The sequence below is a fragment of the Acinonyx jubatus genome, chromosome F2 (assembly GCF_027475565.1).
Source record: "Acinonyx jubatus isolate Ajub_Pintada_27869175 chromosome F2, VMU_Ajub_asm_v1.0, whole genome shotgun sequence".
NCBI classification, from domain to species: domain Eukaryota; kingdom Metazoa; phylum Chordata; class Mammalia; order Carnivora; family Felidae; genus Acinonyx; species Acinonyx jubatus.
Window position 1 is genome coordinate 9357298 of NC_069394.1, and position 24854 is coordinate 9382151.

A 24854-nucleotide genomic window follows, 5' to 3' on the forward strand; every position below is an offset into this window, starting at 1 on the left:
ACTGAGGCAGCGACTTGGAATTGTAAAGCATCTCGTAAAAGTCGGGTAGACCCTTAGGTACAATTTTGATTCATTCACAAAATAGTGTTGTCATTACTTAACATATTGATAACCTAGTTCCAGAAATACCCAACGTGCCCTTTAGTAGTTTTTAATATTGGGATACTCTAAATTAATGGAAAGAAGATCAGATGTGATATTTGGTTCCCTTTTATGATAATATTGGTAAAGAATACTGCAAAGAGCTGACCTGTTTGATTGTGTCTGTGTTGTGATGATTATATTGTGTTTATTGGTGGAAATTCAAGGGTGTGTACGATTTCCAAGGACATAAAATTTGTAATCGAATCCACAAAATGCTATAATATTTCTCATCAGACCCTTCCTCCAGCATTGTGTCTTAGACATCAAATTAATAATTTTCCCTTTTCTTACTCCTAAATGGGGCTGGATCTTTGCAGACTGCGTGCTTGTAGGCAAGTTTTATTGAGTCTGCTCCCTGTCTCAGGGGTCATGGCTAAATTTTCTGTTGCCGACATGCCAGTGGGTCCTCCCAGCTCAGGTCCACATTCCAAGAGGCTTTCCCCTCCTGCCATCTACAGCACCAGATGCTTCCCGACATCCGCCACTGAGTCTGTGTCCTGTGGATAGATGTAATTGATATACAAACGTCACAATCCCTAGCGTGCTGCTAGAATTCCTCTGTCTTCACGTACCGTCTTATAACTTCACTTGTGGGCGCCGTGTCTCCCAGGATGCCGTCCCCTACTGTACCTTCCCCACCATGACTTCAAGGGCCAATGTCTTGGCTACCGTTGATGAGTGCGGTAGTGGATGAAGACGTACTCCAGCTCTCTCGGCAGGGAAGCATCGGGCAATCCACTGCTCAGATGGCAGGCAGAGGAGTAGGAAACTTTCTGTTTCGTGAGTTTTTTTGCAGTCCTGTTCACCGGTTAGTGGCATTTTTTCCCTTAGGTTCTAGCACTGTTTTATTCACTAGCCTTGGTTTTGGGGGCGTGGTACAGGGAATCTCAGTTCCAGTGTGTGCAGCCTTTTATTACATTAGACGTATCCAGTCAAGGGACATGGCCCCTGGGTGTCCTCTATCAAACTCAGTCTTTTTTTTTGGAGAAGTGTTGGTAATTCCTTTTTCAGCACAGCCGCCAGAATGATGGTTTTATAATATATGTAAGTCAGATCAAGTCCCATTTCCCATACCATTCAGAGTTAAAGGCGAAACGTCCTGACCACCTCCCCCTCTGACATCATCCCTCTGCCATTATCCCTCTGACATCGTCTTGTACCACTTTACCTTCCGATCATTCCAGCCATGTTGGCCTCCCTGTTATTTTACAAACAGGACAAACAGCCTTCTACCACAGGACCCTTGCACCTAGCGTCCGGTCTGTTGGGATGCTCTTCCCCCAGATACCCTCATGGTTTGCTCTCTCAACTTTTCCATGTTTCTGTTCAAGTGTCTTCCTATCCGTGGGTCTTTTCTGATCCCTGTATCTAGAAAGCATCCCCTCCTTACCCTAGCATTCACTATCCCTCTTGCTGCTATATATTCTTCGTAGACTGTATCACGACCTAACAGCCTATATATTTGTGTATTTCTTTGTCTATCCCCCTCAACAAGAATTTAAGATTTATGAGAACAGGGATTTTTGTCTGTTCTTATCAGTAGTACTCTGTCACTGGCACCAAGAACAGAGCCTGACAAAGAGAAGGTGTTAAGTTTTGTTCAATGAGTGAATACCTTAAGTGCATCTTTGAAATACATTTAATGGGGCACCTAGGTGGCCCAATCAGTTGAGTGCCCGACTTCAGCTCAGGTCATGATCTCACAGTTTGTGAGTTCGAGCCCCGCGTCGGGCTCTGTGCTGACAGCTCGGAGCCTGGAGCCTGCTTCGGATTCTGTGTCTCCCTCTCTCTCTGCCCCTCCCCCGCTCATGTTTTCTCTCTCTCTCTCTCTCTCTCTCTCTCTCTCTCTCTCTCTCAAAAATAAATAAACCTTAAAAATTTTTAAGAATTTAAAAAATAGATGAAATACATTTAGTATTGGAACGTGAATCTCCTGCTTAATTATTTTCTCCCCCAACCGTTTCCCTATTATTTTTCCATGCAGGTTAACTTTAAAATAGTTTTATCTAATTCTGCTTCCAAAAGTGCTGTTGGGATTTTTGTTGTCATTGCAGTTTAGAAGCAGGGGAAATGATTAAGGAAGGGGCTCTGGAGCCAGAGAACCCAGGTTAAACCTTGGTAATTGTACTCAGCATTTGTATGGCCGTGGGCAAATTATTAATCCTTCTGTGCCTCAGATTCCCTGTCCATAAAATGATATTAATAATCACTCATGTCACAAAATGTTATTGTGAGGATTATATAAATTAATATATGTAGCTTTTTGTATGTTAGAAGAACTTGGGACATAATACACACTGCATTTCTGTTTACTGTTAATTCATGTTATTCGTTGTTACTAGTGACTAATATTGTCCTATTAATTGGTAACGTCCCTTCCTCTATTAATCAACATTTTTTATGATTGATATTTTATTGAATCTATAGATTGTTATGGGAATGAATTAATATATTTACATAACCAAAACCGTATGTTTAATAATGTATGTTTTTCCATTTATTATTCTTATTTTATATCCCTCAGAACTTTTTTTTTTGGTATGCGTGTGGTTTTCTCTCCAGAGCTACTACAGATTTACTGAGGTTTATTTTTAGGTCCCATACATAGGATTGTAATCCTATTTTATGTGGAATTATTTCCCATCACATTGCCTGAGTTTATGCTTGGCCTTCAGAATGTTTTCTTAAATGGGTGGTCAGACTAAATTACATGTACATAAACAATCTTACCATCATCAGCCTGGGAATATTTGGCATATGATCTCATTACAGTCCAGCTTAACAAGATTTAACAGAAATTTTGTATTCACTGAGAAGCTTGCTCCAAGTCATTAAATTAAACTCCCATCTAGATTCTCAACTGACAAGTTACAGGAACACTCCAAGCATACACTTCGTGATTTCCTTTGGGTGTTCTTTCCGAATAATTAACTGAGATTAAGGAAGTTGCTATCTCAACTGAACAGCAAATTATATTTACGGCTTCAGTTGGTGAACATCTTGCTGGAGTCTGCTATATTGAGCACTGGAGGTGAAGGTCACACATTAAGGTGAACATCACAGACCGTGATCCTAAAACACAGTCTCAGACTCCCTTCTCTTTATTAGTTGGACACGTATTTCTCGGCACTTGCCCTCGACTCGGATATACGTATGATACACCCGACCTAAGCTCACTTTTACTCTCTGATTATTAATTTCAAGTGGATCTGTAGTGACGGCTGCCTGCTCATCTTGCTAGCTTTTCCTGTTCCATTCATACTTCTCCTTTTTCTGAACATTTCTTAGCCTCAGCTCATTTCTCAAACTTCTAACATTGAAACAAAACAGAAGCAAAAAAAAGTCCTTTCCACATACCCCAACGGTCACGTCTTCCCTCGTTTGGCCTCCTCGGCCAACCACCTGGCTGTGATCTATCCAAACTCTCTGTGTGTGTGTTGGGTCCCATTGCCACTGGCTCTTGAAAGACTTTTTTTTCTCTCTGACAATTTTCTCTTCTCTCTAGAGAGAAGAATTGAATTTCCCCTTTCTGCATCTTGTATTAGAAAACGTGCTAAAGACATCTTCCTTCTTTCAAATGAACCGGTACAAAATAAAACCATCTGCTTCTAGGTAGTGCCATCATCTGCTTGCAGCCGAACTCATGGAACGGACATCTGTATTTTGCTGCTTCAGTTCTTTCGTCAGAAAGAACCAACCCCATCTAGGCATTCATACCCCCCACCTCCCCTCCGTGGAAACATCTCTTTGAGGTCTCCAGTTTCCTCCACGTTACTAAACCCTCATCTTCTGATTTGCCCTTTCAGAAGCTTTTTACACCACGATCGGTCCCTCCATTTGTAAATGTTTGTTTACTTGGCGTTAGATGTACACCACTTTTACTCGCTTCTCTTCCTATGCCACTGGATCCTCCTGCTCACTGGATGTCCTCTGCCACTACCTGCTGCTTTGCTGGTTCTTTCTCGTACCCTGGCCTCAGAGAGTGGGCGTGGCGGTCATTCATTTCTGGGACCCCTTCTCTTCCCTATGTATACTCATTCCCTACGGGAATCTCACCTCATCTCATGACTCTGAATGACATCGAGAGCTACATCATCTGCTGATTGCCAGCAAGGTCATCAGGAGCAATAATGACGCTGAACAAAACTGAGGAAGGTGGGCTGCATATTTGAAACACCTGAATAATATCAGTACCGAATATGGCAGTGAACAGTTACTGTCCACTGATGCAGAAGGAATGGCTTTCAGTGGCCACACAGGGATGAGAAGAAAAAAGCATAAGTCTATGGGTGGAGACTCTGGTAAACCATACCCGCTTTGAGAGGGGACTCTGATGGACTGTAACCTAAGAGTAAGGTGAATAAGCAGCCAGCCAGCCCTTCAGAAGGTCTAGCAGCCTGTCTCAATGGCTATCAAAATGGCCCTAACTGAGCCTTGAACTTGAGTGAAGGTAGTCTCAGGTGAGTACCATGCCTGGTCATATATATGTATGTGAATATCTATCTATCCATTCAACCATTTTATTTTAAACTATACACACACACACACACACACACACACACACACACACACACACATCTATAGGTAGTTTTTAAGTAACTATCGAGTGCACACTCAAAGATAAATTAGGCACACAGAGACATGAATGGGATCCAGTTGAAACACTACCAGTGTTTTGGAATCTGGTTCTACCAGGTTGCTGCTCTTCCTTCTGGCCGGGAACCTTCAGACAGCCACAGTTATTGTAGATATTAAATTGTGAGACACAGATTGTAAAATACTGTTTTAATTTCAGGTCTCCCCCAAGAGGAACCTAGTGTAGGGATGTGAGTACGGCAATTTACTTGAGTGGTAAGGGACTGCTGGTCAGGAAGTAGGGAAGGAAAGGAAGGTAGCCAGCAGAGAGCGCTCTATGAAGCTAGCTACCCCAGGGGGAAAGCTCTAGGAGATATTGCAGAACACCTCAGGATAGCTCCGCCTAAGCGGAGAAGAAACTGGAAGAGTAATAAACCGACCCTGAGAACCTATGGTGGGGGCGGGGGGAAGGGGATGATATAAACACCCCAGCAATTCCAAACTGCTGCTGGCAAGAAAAACCATGAACTTTTCCAGGTCCATGGAGGATATCTGCCACGGAGACTATCTCTTGCAAGACTGTAAAAGGATATTGTCTTTGCTTTTGAAGCATCATTATCATCCTTGATGTTTGCCCTAACTTAATAAAATACCGTCTTCAATTTTAGGCTGTTGTGCGGAGATGATCATCCAGGGGGATCTGTCAGATAAGATTGCATTAACAAGTATAAAAGAATTTTGGAGGAACTGTTTGATAGTTAGATTTATTCTACTTTTATTTCAAAGCCATGTAGCTGTCTTCTGCAACTGTCATATTGATTTTACATATAAATGTCAGTAATTGCACCTTCTAAAATTTTCCTCAGACTACTTGGGTGTCTTTGGGATCATAGCCAATATTTCTATCTTTCTTATTTTTCTGATCATTTTTTCTAAAATTTAAATTTTTTTTGCTGCCAGGTATGTACTTGTTTGAGATGGAATATACTTCAAAAATGTTTAATTTATGTAGGTATTTTTATCTGTTCAAAGATTTTTAAATAACATTCCTATGGTAATTTATATATTTTCTAATATTGTGGGTTAATGACCTTTCTTTAAATAGAAAAAACATTTTGTTTTCTTTAAAGAAATCTTTTTCATTAGACTCAGTGAAATACATGCTTCTCTTAGCAAAGTCAATCAGGGCACAGTTAAGAAAGAATGAAATTATTAAAATATCAACAATGAATTTGGATTAATGTAAACTTCCTCTAATGCCAGAGGCAAATTAAAAATTATATAGATTCTGAAGTTTTATATTAATAATTTTCTCTTCCGGGACTCTGAACCTCACATTTTTAAATGTTCAACACTGGAATTATGGATAACTAATAAATATAAACACCAGAAACATGTAACAAGGTGGAGAACTTACGACTGACCCAATTCCTCTGTAGTTGATGTAGGATTGGTGGAAAATAAGTCTATTTCAGGCGTAGGGCTGGGCCTTATTGCTGAGTCCTGTTTACCCAGTAACTGATTCAACTACTCTACTGTCCAGATCAGGTAAGTGGCTTACATCAGTGCAGGCTGGTATTTAATGGACTTAGGCAGTTTGGAAGCTTTATGAGACATTTTTAGAAATCACTTATGAGGCATGGGGGAAGACACTGCCATGTGTATGCTTAAGTAGAACGGTGGTAGAGAAAAGACATGCTACACCCATTAATAAGTTATACGAAAGTTTTTTGTATCAGATGAGGGAATTATTTAGCATGTGTGAAGTAAGGCGCTAGAACTCAAAAACTTCCTGCCAAATTATGAAAAACTTTAGAAAAATCAATGAATTATTAATCAATTAAAATAGTCAATCCATTAAAGATTTACTAAGCACTTAGTGTGAATAAAGCACTGTGTGAATTACTGTGGAAGAGACCAAAAAAAAGATGTGGGTTTCTTAGGGCGTTCTTCCTGTCTTCTCCCTGTTGAATCCACTCACTGACCGTGACCACCTGCGGGCCCAGATCTGCCCTCACCCCTCACTTCCTAAGTCTCAGTTTCAAAAAGGCTCAGATTCTTCTTAAGTAGCTTCTCTTCCCTTCTGCTTAAACTTGGAATTATGTTACTGGCTCAGAGATGAGTGTCATAGTTGTACCTATGGGATCTCCCAAGGCTCCCCACATGCCTCTTCCTCCAGGTAGGCCCAGCACCAGCAGAGCTCAGCATGCATGAAGCCACAGCTCTCATAGAACTCCTGCCTCTTCCCCATTTGTAGACAAAGAGACAAGAACAGGCATCTCTAGGGGTCTTTTCTATAAGTCCTATTAGTTGCCATCCATCTATTCACCCATCCGTCCACCCATCCGTCCATCCATCCACCCATCTCTCCATCCATTCACCCGTCCATCCATCCGTCCATCCATCCACCCATCTCTCCATCCATTCACCCATCCATCCGTCCATCCGTCCATCCATCCATCCGTCCATCCATCCATCCATCCATCCACCCCCCCACCCATCCATCCATCTATCCATCCATCCATCCACCCACCCATCCATCTATCCACCCACCCATCCATCCACACCCCCATCCATCCATCCTTCCATCCATCCATCCGTCCATCCACCCACCCATCCGTCCATCCATCCACCCATCCGTCCACCCACCCATCCACCCATCCATCCATCCATCCATCCACCCACCCATCCGTCCACCCACCCACCCATCCGTCCACCCCCCCACCCATCCATCTATCCATCCATCCATCCACCCACCCATCCGTCCATCCACCCACCCATCCATCCACACCCCCATCCATCCATCCTTCCATCCATCCATCCGTCCATCCACCCCCCCACCCATCCATCCATCTATCCATCCATCCATCCACCCACCCATCCGTCCATCCACCCACCCATCCATCCACACCCCCATCCATCCATCCTTCCATCCATCCATCCGTCCATCCACCCACCCATCCGTCCATCCATCCACCCATCCGTCCACCCACCCATCCACCCATCCATCCATCCATCTACCCACCCATCCGTCCACCCCCCCACCCATCCATCTATCCATCCATCCATCCACCCATCCGTCCACCCCATCCATCCACCCACCCATCCGTCCATCCACCCACCCATCCATCCACACCCCCATCCATCCATCCTTCCATCCATCCATCCATCCATCCACCCCCCCACCCATCCATCCATCTATCCATCCATCCATCCACCCATCCATCCACCCATCCATCCACCTATCCTACCATCCACCTAGCCATTCCATATATTTTAATGATCACCTATTGTGTGCTCTGGTAGGTTCTTGGAAATGCAAAGAAAAAGTAAGACTTGTGCTGCATTAGGTTCCCCTAATAGGGGATACCTTCGTGTAGGGATATCTTCGTGTAGAATTAGGATCGAATCTGTAATACCTCCTGCTATTTGGCTTGCATTGAAAACCAAAGGAGGGCTTCTCATTCCCAGTCCCCAGGTCCCCCCCACCATTAATGCCCTGCTACTGAGCCACCATCCCCCTCCTCAACTACTTCAGTAGTCTTATAGGAATAGTTGTCCTTGTTTTGAGTAAAGTTTCAAAATGAGTCAGAAAGTTATTTTCCTTGGAAGAAGTAGTGAAGAAGATATAAGAGAGTTGTATGATTTTTAAAACTTAGATTAAAACATGAAAACAGGGAAACTGGGAGTGGGGAGAACAAACATATGAACACTTTCGCAACCACCAAATACATACCGTTAACTTTTTAAATTTTATTTGAGTATAGTTAGTTTCAGGGCTAACTATACTCAAGCTGGACAAGTTTGTACATTGTGCTGTGTTCACCACAGCTGTGGCTACCGTCTGTCGTGTTACATCACTATGATAGTATCATTGACTGTATTTCCTGTGCTGTGCCTTTTCCCAAAATTGGAAGCTTGTACCTCCTTCTCCCCTTCACCAATTTTTCCAATCCCCCACCCTGCTTCCCTCTGACAACCATAAGTTTGTTCTTGGGATTCATAGGTCTATTTCAGCTTTTCGTCTGTTTATTCATTTGCTTTTTTTTTTTTAGATTCTACTTACGAGTGGAATCATATGGTATTTGTCTTTCTCGGTCTAACTTATTTCCCTTAGAATTATACCCTCCAGGCTTATCCATGTTGTCTCAATGGCCTGATCTCATCTTTTTTATGCCTGTGTAATATTCCATTGTGCATATACACCATATTTCCTTAACCATTCCTCTATTGATGGACACTTACGTTGCTTCCATATCTTGGCTATTGTAAACAATGCTGCAGTGAACATAGGTGTGCATATATCTTTGCGAGTTAGTGTTTTCATTTTCCCTGGGTAAATACCCAATAGTGAAATTATTGGATCATATGGCATTTCCATTTTTAATTTTTTGAGGAATCTCCATACTGTTTTCCAAAGTGACAATGTCAGTTTGCATTCCTGCAACTGACAAAAAAGAGGAGGGCTCTTTTTTCTCCTTGCCATCCTCGCCAACAATTGTTTCTTATCTTCTTGATTTTAGCCGTTCTGATAGGTGTGAGGTGTTATCTCATTGTGGTTTTGATTTGTATTTCCCTGAGGATCAGTGATGTTGAGCATCTTTTCATGTCTATATGGAATGTCTATTCAGGTTCTGTGCCCATGTATTTTTTTCAGAGAGAGAGAGAGAGAGAGAGAGAGAGAGAGGGAGAGAGAGAGAATCTTATGCAAGCCCCACACCCAGTGCAGAACCTGACATGGGGCTCTATCTCATGACTGTGAGATCATGACCTGAGCAGAAATCAAGAATAGGATGCTTAACCGACTGAGCACCCAGGCACCCCTTGTTATGCCCAGAATTCGTGATCCCCAAATACTGCCAAGGAGCCGAGTCCGATGTAAAAGCAAAAGAGCCTTTATTCGAGCTAGCTCGAGCTCAATCCCCTACCTGCACCCGACGCAGCAGTGAGATCCTGGGGAGAGAGAGTGAGTTTCAAAAGGACAAAGGTTTTATTGGGGCCTAGGGGCAGTTGGTGAGGTAATGGCTGTGGCCTCAGCCGATTGGCTGGGGAAGGGTCCGAGTCCTGTTAGGCAGGTGAGGGGGGCGGGGATTACTCAAGGGGAGGTGTGGTCAAGGTGAAGGACACAGAACAAGATGGAGTCAGCCGGCGTAGGCCCACCCTTTCACCCCTCTCTGCCCATTTTTTAATCACACTGTTGGTTTTTTTGGTGTTGAGCTGTATGAGCTTCTTGTTTTGGGGGCGTATTAACCCCTTACTGGGTATATCATTTGTAAATGTCGTCTCCCATCCCATAGGTTGTATTTGAGTTTTGTTGATGGCTTCCCTCACTGTGCAAAAGCTTTTTATTTTGATGTAGTCCCAAGATTATTTTTGTTTTCTGGATAAGAGACCTATCTAGAAAAGTGTTGCTACGACCAATGCAGAGAAGTTACTGCCTGCGTTTTGTTCTAGGATGTTTATGTTTTCAGCTCTCACATTTAGGTCTTCTCAGTGCACCGTGTTCATGTTGAAATTTAATATAAATATTCTCAGGGAAAATGAGTGGAATTAAATTAAAATGTGTGAATTACAAAGCATTACAGAAAATAAATGTAAACAAAAGTCAATACAGTTAGGAGTGGAAAAACACCAGGAGGGAGACACAAAATCAGAATATTGGTAAGAAAGTAACAGATGTAAAATCCATTATGCTATCCAGCTCAAAAGAACACTCCTGAAACTCAAAGACCTGGGAGATACGTAAACAAAAGAATGGACAAAACTATATGAAGTGAATGCAAGCAAAATTTAGAGTACTTATGGCAAAATAAGTATCAGACATGACAATTTAAAGCAAAGAAGCATAAAATGGAATAAGAGTTATTCTATAGTAATAAAAGTATTATATAAAATAAAAATGCAACTCATGGCCTTATATTCATTGATTGTACATTATTTAAGTGTAGAAAGCCCAGGGTCTTATAAACATAAGGACAGATAAGCAGTCAGCTCTACTAGAAGATTTATGACCCATTTCTGTCTTTGATAAATATGATCAATGAAGAGTAAGACCATTTATTATTTGAGCAATATAATTAAGATAATTTGAAAAGTTCATAATAGACAAAACCCTCCAAAAAGCTTATTCTCATTTCCAAAAGAGAAAATTACAGAAATTATATTTAATTACTAGTCCCTAGAAATAATATTAAGCATAAAATACAGAGTAAACCACTAACTACAATTGGGAAATTCAAAATGCTGTCCCCAAGTGCTGTTCAACCTCATAGGAAATACAAACTAGAGTTATTAATTGGAAAATAAAAGCTTTAAATATTAGCAAACTGTATAGGCTTTAGAATCAAAGACATTTTATATGCACCTGCCAACTCAAAAGCCGCCTGAAAGCGTAAATCCGCCGGACTGATTTCAAATGGCCAAATGAACCCATAATTGCTTTCTGCAGACCTGCTCCTCCCACGGTCTTCCCTGTCCTAGAAAATGGCATCATCGTAGGCTCAATTGTCCAAGTCGAAGGTTAGAAGGCATCCTTGGCCTACCTCTTACCCTTACACGTCGTCAGCACTACCGCCCGAACATACGCTGAATTCAGTTACTTACCTGTCTCCCCACCTCAGCCGTGTGCGGGCTAATACCATCTCCCAGCTGGACCATCTCATACAGGCCCCTCCCTGTTTCCCTGCTTCTGTCCTTTCCACCTTTTGATTCCTTCCCCATACAAAAGCCACAGTGACCTTTTTAAAACGTAAGTCAGATCATTATATGCTCACGCTTAAAACCCACCAATGGCTTTCCATCGCACGTCCCGTAAATGTGCTTGTGTAACTGAATGGCATCCGGAAAAGCCTCGAAGCTGGGGGATCAGCAAGACTGTTTTCAAGACTCCCCCAATCCATAGAATCACCTGGAGAGAGCTTGTTAAAAAACTAGATTCCCAGGCCACTATCCTGAGGATTCTAATTAGATGTTGTGGAAGTGTGTGTCTTAACAAGTACCCTGAGGTGTGAGACACACGGAGGAAGTCAGTTAAGGGTCTGATGGAAACTCAGGAAACACTGAAAATGCATACAGGAAATGTATACAGGAATGTACCTTGCGGGAGTAATTCAGGAAATGTATTACACAGGTGAACGCAGATCTGAGATGCCAAAGGAGGGAGAGTAAGACCACCCAGAAAGCTGTAACATCAGGTGGGTCCCTCCTCTCCCAGGACAGAGGGAGGAGGTGCTGGTGGTGGAAAACACGCACCAGGTCACCTGGAAGGAACCGGACCCGCAGAGGCCTCTTGGGCAGCCACGGAGGAGATCCTCCCTCCGTGGAGTGGAGTCACTCACGCAGACAGGGATTGTGGGAGAGACACCTGGAGCCTCCTTCGAGGTTCTCCAGCCTCCCTCCAGTGCTTCCTGTTGGCCAGGCCCAGCTGGGAGCCACGTGACCCGGAACTCTCCAGAGCAGAGCAGAGACAGGAGAACAAATGGACACAACTGCACGCAGGCTCAGTACCTGTATTGTGAGTGTGGATACCACATCACACCCTCGTTAAAATACCGCAGAGGCCTGGCCCGAAGGGTATGAAAGCCAATTGTTACTGTTAAATTCTTTTAAGGGAAAAATCTCCATTTAACTCTCCTATTCTCCCATTCTGGGGCAAATTGTGAATAATGGATTGCCCTTCGTGTAAATGATGCCTTCTAAGAGAGTGTGTGGGTGCCAGGGGACCCTGAATGCAGAGTCTAAAACCTACGTTACATGGGACAGCGGGAAGCCAGAGAAACGCGTACACATCCGTAGTGGACAGGCCAACAGAAGCCCGGAAGAGCCGATTAGTTAGCCAATGATTCGCATGTTATGTATTCGTACAATAAATTTGATGACCAGTCCCCAGATTTAGACAGTTTCCTAATAAGACTCCATGTCAGTAGTATTTTCAGAGTGAAGTTTGGGGTGAGGAGAAAGCAATTTAGCTGTAATGGCAAAAACAAAAACAAAACAGTGTATTTTTTACCTAGCGACGAAAGAAACACTTTCTTTCAAAAGCCATCATGCCACTGCACTTAATATTTTTGTTAACATCACACACTCGGGCTGATGAAAATAAGAGTGTATTGAGAATATTGCTCCTTCAGCTGAGTTGAAGGAAAAAAAAAAACCCAGAAAAGTCTCTGTCACCTCCTGTGCAAAGTCCAAGCACCTTAAAATCAACTCTCTCAAGACCTGACATCTGCCTGGTGCTTCACCCTTTTTTCCATCTATTATCTGCCCAATATTCTGTGCTAGTTTATGTGGTCATTTACCTTCTTGTCTTTGTTCAGGCTTGCTTTCTCTCTCTGGAATGTTCTGATATAGGGAATGTACCACATAATCTCCAGCTTCTGGCAAATTCCTCCTTATTCTTTAAAATTCATATCAAACCTCACATCCTCCAGTAAGCCTTCCCCATGTCACCGGTGCACATCCCTCCTTCCCTTGGGCTTCCATATTTAATGTACACACATACCTGTCAATTATACTTCCTTCAATGCATTTTCACTGCTAATGTGTCTTTATCTCTCATGAGATGATCAAGGATAATTTTTTAACCTATCCTTCCATATCTACCACTTGCTCCTATGTTTGGCACATAATAGACGCTCAGTAAATATTTCTTGAGAAGATTTAATAGCGGCAATAGCTGAAACCGTGGTACCAAGTAAAAATCCAAGAGAAAGAGAAATTTGCTTCTGATTTTCCTAAATACTGTGATTTGAGAAACCAGGGTAAATTCACAAGAAAAAAATTAAATGATGGATTGTTTTATATTTTGTTCTTCAATGAACATCTCTGGTTAGATTCCATTTTCTTTGTCCATTTGCTCTCTTAATTTACCACGATAGCAAGCCTTCATCTAAAGTGGAGCGATTGTTTTCTCATTCTTACTCAGCTTCATATAAATAACAGTTAAGTTGAACCATGTAAAATCACTGTTTTGTAGGTCAAAAATGGTCAGATATTGGTACTTCCTGTGGTTCAACCTAAAGGATCGAGAGCTGGGTCTCTCTCCCTTGCGTCTGGTTACTATATTTTACACAGCACATGTAGTCTTGGTTCATTGTCTTAGTAATTTCTGTAGTTGGTAAAGCAACCACATACATTTTGTTAAAGTAGAGGTACATGGAAGGAACCCAAGTGTCCATTGACAATAAATTCATACAATAAATTTGATGACCAGTCCCCAGATTTAGACAGTTTCCTAATAAGAACCAGTCCCCGGATTTAGACAGTTTCCTAATAAGAAAGAAGGTGTGGTTTATATATAATGGAATATTGCTTGGCCATGAGAAAGAATTAAATCCTGCCATTTGTAACACCATGGATGGAACTGGAGAGTATTATGCTAAGGGAAATAAGTCAGGCGGAGAAAGACAGATATCCTATGTTTTCACTCAGCCCAAGTTTTCATCAGCCCAAGTGTGTGATGTGGAACTTGAGAAACTTAACAGAAGACCATGGGGGAAGGGAAGGGGAAAAATAGTTTCAAACAAAGAGGGAGGCAAATTGTAAGAGATTCTTAAATACAGAGAACAAACTGAGGGTTGATGGAGGGGTGGGGGAGAGGGGAAAATGGGTGATGGGCATTGAGGAGGGCACTTGTTGAGATGAACACTGGGTGTTGTATGTAAGTGATAAATCATGGGAATCTACTCCCAAAACCAAGAGCACACTGTATACACTGGTATGTTAACTAACTTGACAATAAGTTATATTTTTTAATGTGGTATATACATAAAATGGAATGCTACTAAACGACCAAAAAGAATGAAATTTTGCTATTTGGAATGATGTGGATTGAACTAGAGTGTATTATGCTAAGCAAAATAAATCAGAGAAAGACAAATACCATATGGTTTCACTTATATGTGGAATTTAGGAAATAGAACAGATGAACTAGGGGGAAAAAGAGAGACAAACCATGAAACGGACTCTTAACAACAGAGAACAAACTGAGGGCTGTGGGAGGGGGATGGGCTAGATGTGTGATGGGCATAAAGGATGGCACTGGTTGAGATGAGCACTGGGTATTGTACAGAAGTGATGAACCACTGAATTCTCCTGGAACTGATATTACAGTGTATGTTAACTAACTGGCATTTAAATAAAAACTTGAAACAAAAAAATAAATAATCTACAGTAAAAAAAAAAAAAATGGATGCGAGGGTGATCTGGCTACGACATCTGTCACCCCATTGATCACCAGGGTTGGTTTGGCTGATCTAGCCGGCTAGCCGGGTGTCCCCTTCCTCCCTCACTGCTCCAGGTGTGTCCCTCCCAAAGCTTCACTCAGTCCAAGAAAATGACCTTCCCTGACAGAGGAGGATCATTCTTTACTCAAGGGTATATGAGTGGCTGCAATTCCCTGCTAGAAACTCCAAACAAGTTCTCAAGGCACATAAAATAAATAAAGTAAAAATGGAATAGAATAAATAAAATAAAATGGAATAAAATAAATAAGATAGAATAAAATAAATAAAATAGAATAAAATAAAATGGAATAAAATAAGTAAAATAAAATGGAATAAAATAAAATAAATAAAATAGAATAAAGTAAAATAGAATAAAATAAATAAAATAAAATGAATAAAATAGAATAAAATAAAATAGAATAAAATATACAGAATAAAATAAATAAAATAAGATGGAATAAAATAAATAAAATAGAATAAAATAAATAAAATGGAATAAAATAAATAAAATAAAAATAGAATAAATAAAATAAAATGGAATAAATAAAATAAAACAAAACAAAATAATAAAATAAGTAGAGGTAGATTGTCTCCGCGCTGAGTGCTGCCTCAGGAAGTCATGAGACGCCATCCCAGGGTACTGTGTCAGCAAAGACTGGAAAGTCGTCTGGCGGAAAAGCCTTAGGAGCGACTTCTGCCTTCTGTAGAGGAGACTTGGTTCCTACCTCCATGTCCGCTCCCAACTTTCAGCTGCACGAAATCACATGACTCTGTGAGAATTAAAGTAATATCACATCATTAAAATGTTAATTTGTAACTTTGTGCCTGGCCCACAATTGAGTTTTCAGGAAGCTGATTACATTTCTTTCTATGGATTCAGGAAACCATTAGTCCCCCTGATCTAATTTATTGAACATATTTTGGCCCTTGCAGCTGTCCATCAGTCATCCCTAAACACACTTAGTGCAAATGAATAAGATGGTTAATGTTAATGACCATCACTTCCTAGAGGAAGAACGATGCTGGTGCTGTGGGTGTAGTAGGAAGACAGTGGTCACTACTGCAGGACCTCGTGGTCCTCTGCTGGGGAAAGTCAGAGCTCATTGGAAGTGTTTTACCTGCTGTGAATATAAATACTGGCGTTAAGATGAATTTTGGCGTTGATATGAATGTTGGTGTTAATATTTTTCTTCGTGCTGCTTCCTTAGTTCCTTCTAACTTTTAAACTTAAAAGAATCTTTGGAACTAAATAAGCTGAAAATATCTCTTAAAAATAAGAAACACATTTAGATTCTGGTGCACAGCAAATTCCCTGTGAAGAGAAGTTCCAAATTTGTGATGCTATTTGCATTTCCATAAACACAGAGTATCTTTGTCTGAGCTTATTATGTGACAAATAACAGTGTTAGAAACGGGGTGTTTTAAGACTCTAATTATGCACATGCTCCCATTCTCTTTAGTGCGTTTACAACGTGAAGCAATACAAAATTTGTACTTTTGGCTCAAGAGCTTTGTTCTTAAAACTGACATTTTAATGATTTTTCACTAGCATTGGCCTCGTTTAATGTAACTAAAATATTCAAAAAAAGTTTTAAAAATGCAAAGGTGCCACGGCTCCCCAGGAACAGGTCTGAGATGGAGGGGAGCATGCAGGGTGCCTGTGAGGGAGCGCCCCCCAGGCAGCTGCCTGTGAGCAGGAGGGAAGGGGCCAGGAGCAGGAAAGGGGAAAACCGAGCTGCCGTGGAGGCCTGACAAAGACCTCAGCCGACGCCCAGCGAGCTCTGCGGCTGACAAGGTCCTTTAGAGTTGTCCTGAGTCAGGCTTGGGGAGCAACCTTCAACCCCACAGTGATCAGAGAGAGTGGAGCACAGGCTCCGGGTTCTCATACTTCCATAAGAGTACCAGGTCCCAGGCACGTCAAGGGAGCAGCAGAGAGTTCCAGAACCGAAAAGGCCACAGAGTCAAGGACTACAGGTGAATTAGGGGTAACTGGTGTGGATGGACGTCCTTCACCCCGAAGAAGAATCGGAAGCCCACCTATGCATTTGGGGCTCACTGTAATCATGTTCCCTTCAATTTAAATTACTTCAATTTAAATAAAATCAAACCTTCAGTAGCTCAGGTACACTAACCACGTCTCAAATGTTCAGGAGCCCCATGTCGGACAGCACAGAACACTTCCATTGTTGCAGAAGATTCTAGTGGACACTATGCTCTCTTTGCACAACCGCGTCTCCCAGAGATGCTTCGGTCTCCCTCAGACACTGCAGGAGGAAGGTGCCAGTTCCCAACACCCTAACATTTATGGCCTCTCTCTGCTCCCCTTGACTGGAGATGTCTGTTTAGCCCCCTCGTATCTATCTTTTCCTTCGTCTTTGATATTAATATGGTTTAACAAGCCAGAACTGGACTCAACAGCACCTAAAAAGTGTTTCCGTCTCGTTAAGGATGGGCCAGGAAGGAGGGAGAAATATTTGAATCCATCACACTAATTCTGTTAAAGAAAAGGACAAAAACCAGTTAAGTTTTTGTATTCAAAGAGTGTTAGCATTCATACCTTACCGTCATTAACATCCGAAAATACAGCATCAGTCATTAGCCGGCGAGAAATGCCCGGAAAACAAAATTATGACATTAATATATTTTAAAACATAGCAAATAAAACATTTTAGGATTAACCTCCTCCCCCCAAAACCTGTGTTTGACGATGATAGAATCTGCTTCATTGGGCAGACCTTTCCATGAATTACCTCCTTTAAGTATTCAGTAAATATCGCACTGGTGGCTTGAGTTGCTGATTCCCCCACAGTATTCTACAAGTTTGTGTTCTGCCGACTACCCCTCATTCGTCTGTGGTCCTTGACTGTGTGGCCTCTTCGGTTCTGGAACTCTCTCTTTGAAAATGTCTCCGGACAAACTCTTCTGGACCTGAAATTTAGCGTCTTTAGTATGCGCAGTGTCCATTGTTCCTTCCTCCCAGAGTCTCAGCAAAAGTCTGGCCATTGCACACGCCATTTGTGGTACTTAAAGGTATTTTTCCTGGTCGGGTGTCCAGTACATAGGTTGAAATGTGTCATTTCGGCAGATCTTTCCCTTCTGCATTGCACACGGGCCCTCCCGTGAGGTCTATGGGAAGGGAAAGGCAAGCCTGTGTGCGTGTTCCTCTGTGTAAGGGAGCGGAACAAAATCACACATACAAACACGGATTGAATTGTTGTCAAATGTGATAGATAAATATACTCTGCACTATCTAAAACACTGGTTCTTAGGGGCACCTGGGTGGCTCAGTCAGTTGAGCATCCGACTTGGGCTCAGGTCATGATCTTGTGGCTCGTGAGTTCGAGCCCCACATTGGGCTTGCTGCTGTCCCCTCAAGAGCCTGCTTCAGATCTTCTGTCCTCCTCTCTCTCTCTCTCTCTCTCTCTCTCTCTCTCTCTCTGCCCCTAATGGGAAACCGACGACCCGGTCTATTAATTTGGTTAATTGGCCAGCACCCTGATGCAGAAGTTGGGTAAAGATTGGATTGGAGAATCTGGTTTAGAATTGAGGCTACCTCGGGGCTTCCGATTCGCTTCCCAAACGGAGATGGTGAGTGTAGCCTGCCCGAGCCAGCAGGTGGGGGTAGGAGTGGTGACCAGACCCTCACAGCCCAAGCCTAGTCTGTGTCCTCATGGATCCTCTCGCTGCTGGGGAGCAAGTGAAGTCTCCGGCCCAACAGAGGAAGGGCAGCAGGTGTCCCTCACCTGCAGGGGAACGACCCTGCCCACCAGTGAGATGGGGCCAGTCAACGAAGCACTTCCTCCCCAAAGAAAGGGAAATGATTAGGATGATTAGGATGGAGAGAGGAATGTACACGCTCCAGATCTTTCTCCTCCCTGGAAATAAAAGGCCGGAGCGCCTGGGTGACTCAGTCAGTGAAACGTTGGACTTGAGCTCAGGTCATGATCTCTCCCCATTCATGAGTTTGAGCCCCGCATCGGGCTCTGTGCTGACAACTCAGAACCTGCAGCCTGCTTCTGATTCTGTGTCTCCCTCTCTCTCTGCACCCCCTCCCCACCCCGCCCCGGCTCATGCTCTGCCTCTTGTAAAAAAAAAAAAAAAAGGACGAAGAAGAAAGAAAGGAAAGAAAAGGCAGAAGCCCCCATCCTGATCAGCAGACCAAAACAACATGAGGAGAGTTCCTTCTCTCTGCCTGTAAATAATCCTTGTCTTATAGTTATACTGGGAGGTGGGGGTGAAATAAAACACATGAACTGCCTAGGATAGGCAGGCATGTGTCCAGCATGGTGTCGGGGTCTAGTAAGTGGCCACCTGTTCTCTTCCGCCCCCATAGTCTTAGATCTTTGAGCTTTCTAGTAGGAGGTGCTGGGTGCGAATAATCTTCCTTGAATCAAATCAGTCAGTTTTATTTATTGAGACCTCAACATGCTTAGCACTGAGCTTATTTGGCTTAGAAGAAGTGGAAGAAGGAGCGCCTGGGCGGCTCAGTCGATCGGGCGTCCGACTCTTGATTTCAGCTCAGGTCACGATCTCACAGGTTCACGAGTTCTAGCCCCGCCTCGGGCTCTGCACTGACAGCGTGAGGTCTGCTTGGGATTCTCTCTCTCCCTCTCTCTCTGCCCCTCCCCCCCCATAGATAAATAAACTTGAAACAAAAAAGTGGAAGAATTACAGAACTTTTCATACCCAAAGGGGCCTTTGAGCTCATATCTCATCCCTTCATTTTATGAAGGATGACCTGGGGGTCCAGTGTGCTGGGAAGGGAGGGATTCGAACCTCCAGCTCAGCCTGCTTTCCACTGCAACACATGCCAGGTGGAGGTGGAGGAGGGGAGCTGTTCAGAGGCAGTGTCTCAACCACGCCTAAATCCCCACCACCCCAAGCAGTGTTTGGCAGGTTTCTGGCTCTCAGAAAATATCTATTATGTGAATTAATTCACCATATCCCCCCTGCTTGGCCTTTGGCAAATGAAGGATAGCTTGTGGCTTTGCAAGACAGATCCAGTCTGTGATACTAACTTTCTCATACCGCATGCAGGGGCTTACAGTTAGACTCTTTCATGGCGTACGTAGCAAAACTTAAAATGTTGTGTATTTTTGAGGATATGTCCAAGACTAATGCACCACTCAGTGTGTGTTATATTTTTATTTTAGGTAGACGAAGTCATCACAGGTTGGCGACAAACGTCAGAGTCTGGGACGAGTCCCTCGGACAGCAGCAGAGAGCACACAAACCAAAGGTACCACCTCCCTAGCCATCGGAAGCTTCCTTATAGTTCTCTTCATTGTCATTTGGTGGCTAGAATGCACCTTCCTCAAAGATACAGTTATTTAGCATTTACAGATGATTCACGCTGTGAATGTTCATGTCTATTCCCAAAACTTAGACTCTGGATTTATAGGGCTCTTGATCCCTAAAAAACAAATCTGTGGGCATACAGGCCCCAATTTCTTGTGTCAATAATGGTGAGAGTGGTGAGGTCAACACCAATGACTGCTAACATCTACTGAGCACTTACTATGTATCAGGCAGTATCGTGTGTACTTCACCCATAGTAACACACTTAATCCTCACCATTTTTATCCTCGGTTTACAGATGGGCAAAATGAGGGAGAGAAGTTTAGAATGTCTGAAGGTCTGGGGGCGCCTGACTGGCTCAGTCGGTTAAACGTCCAACTTCGGCTTCAGGTCATGATCTCGCGGTTCGTGGGTTCGAGCCCCGCGTGAGGCTCTGTGCTGCCAGCTTAGAGCCTGGAGCCTGCTTGGGAGTCTGTGCCTCCCTGTCTCTCTCTGCCCCTCCCCTGCTCGTGCTCTGTCTCTCCCTCTGAAAAATAAGTAAACATTAAAAAAAATTAGAATGCCTGAAGGTCAGGTAGTCTTGACACGTTGGGACAGCCCTGCTGAGCCCTCGTCGAATGCTGCTCACGCTACCCTTTCATGGCTCGGATGTCACTTCATAGCTTCTGAAGCTCTCAGGGTTGCCAGGACCAAGAGTCCCCACCATGTGCCCTCCCGCCCACCTCCTACCCCCAGATCATCTGCGAGCCTCTGGTTCAGCTTCTTCCACACCAGGACCCCTCCCGCTCTCCGTACTCCCCCGGTGACAGGAAGCCTCTCCTCATTCCTAACTGAAGATCCTGGCGGTGCCTCCTGAATGCCCTCAGAACGAAGCTCAGCACCCGTGACCAGTGGCATCCCTTCAAGCATTTGGGACAAAGCTCTCGTTATTTCAGCGCTTCCTTCGAATGCACGATCCCGGGCCTTTCGACTTTCCTTCCACTTGTCGTGATTTCCAGACTGTTACTGTCCAGATGGCAAAATCTATTTTGAACCGAGGCAAACTATCTTTGTGATACAAATGTCTATGCTGAAATTATCATTACAAAAATACCTGAACGAGAGCTATATTTACGTCTTGCATAATAGAAGCCGTCAGGCATTCATAACATCCCGAGTCAACTGTGGAAGTTTTGTGGACTTTCGACCGTGGGCTTTGTTTGAACGACGGGTACGGAGTGGAATTCCTTCTGAAAGCTGGGTTGCTGGTTTTAACCTTGGAGACCAGTTGGTCTCCTATTTCCCAGATTAGTGTAATTTACAGAGGTTCAAGGGTATTCTGCTAGCATGAATATTCATGGTCATAATTACCCCCCAGCAGCATCCACACATGAAAGGAGTGTGACTCCCGCTTGTGAAGGATCAGGGAGGGGCAGCCAGTGTGGAAGCTGGTCTTTAGACCCCGGGAAAATCCCCATTATGGTGATGACATTTGAGGACTAGAGATGTCTTAGCACAATTCTTTATGGTAGTACTTCCTACGGTCTGTTTGCAAAGCCGTTTTCATTTTTGAATTTTTTTTTAATGTTTATTTATTCCTGAGACAGAGAGAGACAGAGCATGAGTGGGGGAAGGGCAGAGAGAGAGGGAGACATGGAATCTGAAACAGGCTCCAGGCTCCAAGCTGTCGGCACAGAGCCCGACGCGGGGCTCGAACTCATGGACCATGAGATCGTGACCTGAGCTGAAGTCGGACGCTTCACCGACTGAGCCACCCAGGCGCCCCGTAAAGCTGTTTTCATTTTTGTTACTGAGAAGTAATCACCTTGCAGCCACACTTAACACGTCTGTGTGAAGGTTGTTTGCGTGCTCCTTAGTCATTGACGGACTTGGACCATCCACACCACCTCAGCCTCTGGCTGGGCGATCCCGTGAACTAAGAAGGCCGCAAGTGGGAATGAGGTCAGGCAGGTTGTCAGTTTGAGGGACGGGAAGACGGTAGGCACAGTGATACGCCGGGAGGGCCAGAAGAGGCCCATCGATCCTTCCGTAGCCAGAGCGGCCCTTTCCTCATGCTGTGGAGACAGAGTGACCGGAGGGGAAGATCAGTGGAGTAAGGTTCCGTTCCTTGGGACCGGAGGAGATCATGTTTTGTGGGGCAGGTCACCGATGCCGTGAACTCTTGTGGTCCTGTGACACTGTATGTATGATCAAGGAGGGACACATACCTCACTCGGGATGGGTTTGTTGAGTGCCGAGTGCCTCCTCTGTGCTACATGATACTATCCATCACCTATCTTTCATCTTCAAAATAACCACAAGAGAAATCCTGTTATTCCTAATGGACTGAGTCTCAAAGAAATTAATTTGCCCAAGATCATAAAGTAGAGCCAGAGTGATAAATTTGGGCCCATTCTTTGGCTCATCTTCCTACTCTCTTCACGAGGTCTTTTTTTTTTTTTTTTAGTAGACTTTCTTCTTTAAAGCAATTTTAGGGTCACAGAAAACTTGAACGAAAAGCACAGGAATTTTCCATATATCCACTGCCCCCACTCATACACAGTCTCCCCCATTATCCCCATCCCCCCATGAAGGTGGCACATTTATTACAACTGATAAATCTACATTGACACACGTCGTTATCACCCAACGTTCATAGTGGGCATTAGCGTTCAAAGTTGGTGTTATTCATTCCCTGGACTTGGACAAATGCATTTCCGTGACGACACATGGTCTGGAGCCTCTTTCCATTCGTGTATTTGCCATCTGCACATCTTCCCTGGTGACGTGTCTGTGAAGATCCTTGGCCCTTCTTTCAATCACACGGCTTTCTTATCGTTGCATTCGAAGAGGGTTTTTTGGTATGTTTTGGATAACAGCTGTTCATCGGATGTTTTCTCCCAGTTTGTGGCTTGTCTTGTCATTCTCCCAAAATTGTCTTTCATGGAGCAGAAGTTTGTAAATTTAACGAAATCCAGCTCGCCGACGACTTCTTTCAGGGCTCGTGCCTCTGCTGCTGTATCTAAAACGGCATCGCCCGCCCCCAGGGTCAGTCAGCTCTTTTCCTGTGCTCCCTTCTGTGAGTTTTGCAGTCTTGCCTTTTGTGTTTAGGCCAGTGATCCATTTTGAGTTACTTCTTGTGAAGGCCGCAGGTTTATGTCTAAATTCATTTAAAATATACACATACTGGGGACACCCGGGTGGCTCAGTCGGTTAAGCGTCCGACTTCAGCTCAGGTCATGATCTTGCGGTTCATGAGTTCGAGCCCCATATCAGGCTCTGTGCTGACAGCTCAGAGCCTGGAGCCTGCTTCGGATTCTGTGTCTTCCCTCTCTCTCTCTCTCTGCCCCTCCCCCACTCGTGCTCCCCCTCCCTCCCTCTCTCTTCTCTCTCTCTCTCTCACAAATAAACACTAAAAACATTTTTTTTAATATACACATACTGTATTACTTTTCTTAGGTGTGTGATATTTTGATGCTATCATAACTATGCTTTTGTTGCTAGGATATAGATTTGCAATTAATTTTTTACCGTGGTAAAATACATATTGCATCAAATTCATCGTCTCGAGTATTAAAAAGTGTACAACTTTTTTGGGGGGCGCCTGGGTGGCTCAGTCGGTTAAGCGTCTGACTTCAGCTCAGGTCACGATCTCACCGTCCGTGAGTTCGAGCCCCGCGTCGGGCTCTGGGCTGATGGCTCAGAGCCTGGAGCCTGCTTCCCATTCTGTGTCTCCCTCTCTCTCTGCCCCTCGCCCGTTCATGCTCTGTCTCTCTCTGTCTCAAAAATAAATAAACGTTAAAAAAAAAATTAAGAAAAATGTACAACTTTTTAATGGGATTCACTATATTCACAGTGTTTGTATCACCCCCACCACGTAACTCACTTTTGTGTTTGATTTTGTACCCAGCAGCCTTGCTGATCTCTCTTACTATTTTATTCATTTGTTAGTTGTTTTGGATTTTCTGTCTACCTACAGAGAATGTGGAGTTTCTTTCTTCCTAATCCTGTTCCTTTTGTTTTCCTGCCTTAGTGCATAGGGAAAGGCACCAGGACAGAGTGGGAGGGAGGTGACAGCAACCGTCTCTGTCTTCTTGCCGATCCCAGAGGAAAAGTTCAACATTATAGTATTAAGTCTGAAGCATTTCCTTGGTTTCATAATCCGTGCTGTCGTATTCAAAATCTGAAGTTTCTCGTCTCTATTCGCGTTCTTGTTGCTTCTGCCGGTTCTCACGCTAAGTGCCCTTTTTCCTTGAGTGCTTGTTCGTTTTTCCTACAAGCTGCCCGAATTGCCTTAGAAGATAGTCTAGGGGCTTCTCAGAGGCCCGAAAAGTGCTCACCCGGGGAGCGTTGGCCTGCGCTCTGGGGCAGACGCTACCTGAGGACCCTGCCCGTTTGGAACCACTTTACACTAAATTCAAGGTGGCTGGGTTTTAACTGTGGCCGCTGTAAACCCATGGAAACCCCAGCTGTGGTGACAGCCCAGCCCTTCTGTGTCCTACTTCCCTCACAGTGCCTGCGGGGGCAGGCATAGCGGGTTTACTGTTCATTCACTCTTACGCGAGAGCGAAGCCTTCTAGGGGAGAGGGCGTCCCGTCACTGTGCACCTGGCATGCTCAGGACCTTGACTTCTGT

General features: G+C 43.8%; 1 protein-coding gene across 6 annotated transcripts in view; it reads left to right on the forward strand.

The window, feature by feature from the left end:
* The window catches only part of DNAAF11 (dynein axonemal assembly factor 11), a 77589-nt gene that overhangs the window by 49781 nt on the left and 2954 nt on the right, over positions 1–24854 (forward strand). For 4 of the 6 annotated variants that reach the window (XM_027063886.2, XM_053208193.1, XM_053208191.1 and 1 more), the window contains one exon: positions 20096–20181. In XM_027063886.2, the coding sequence (XP_026919687.2) occupies positions 20096–20181 (86 nt within the window). Of the gene's footprint in view, positions 1–20095; positions 20182–20538; positions 20920–21014; positions 21308–24854 lie in introns of those variants that run through there. The other 2 variants (XM_053208195.1, XM_053208194.1) reach the window with 2 other exon arrangements.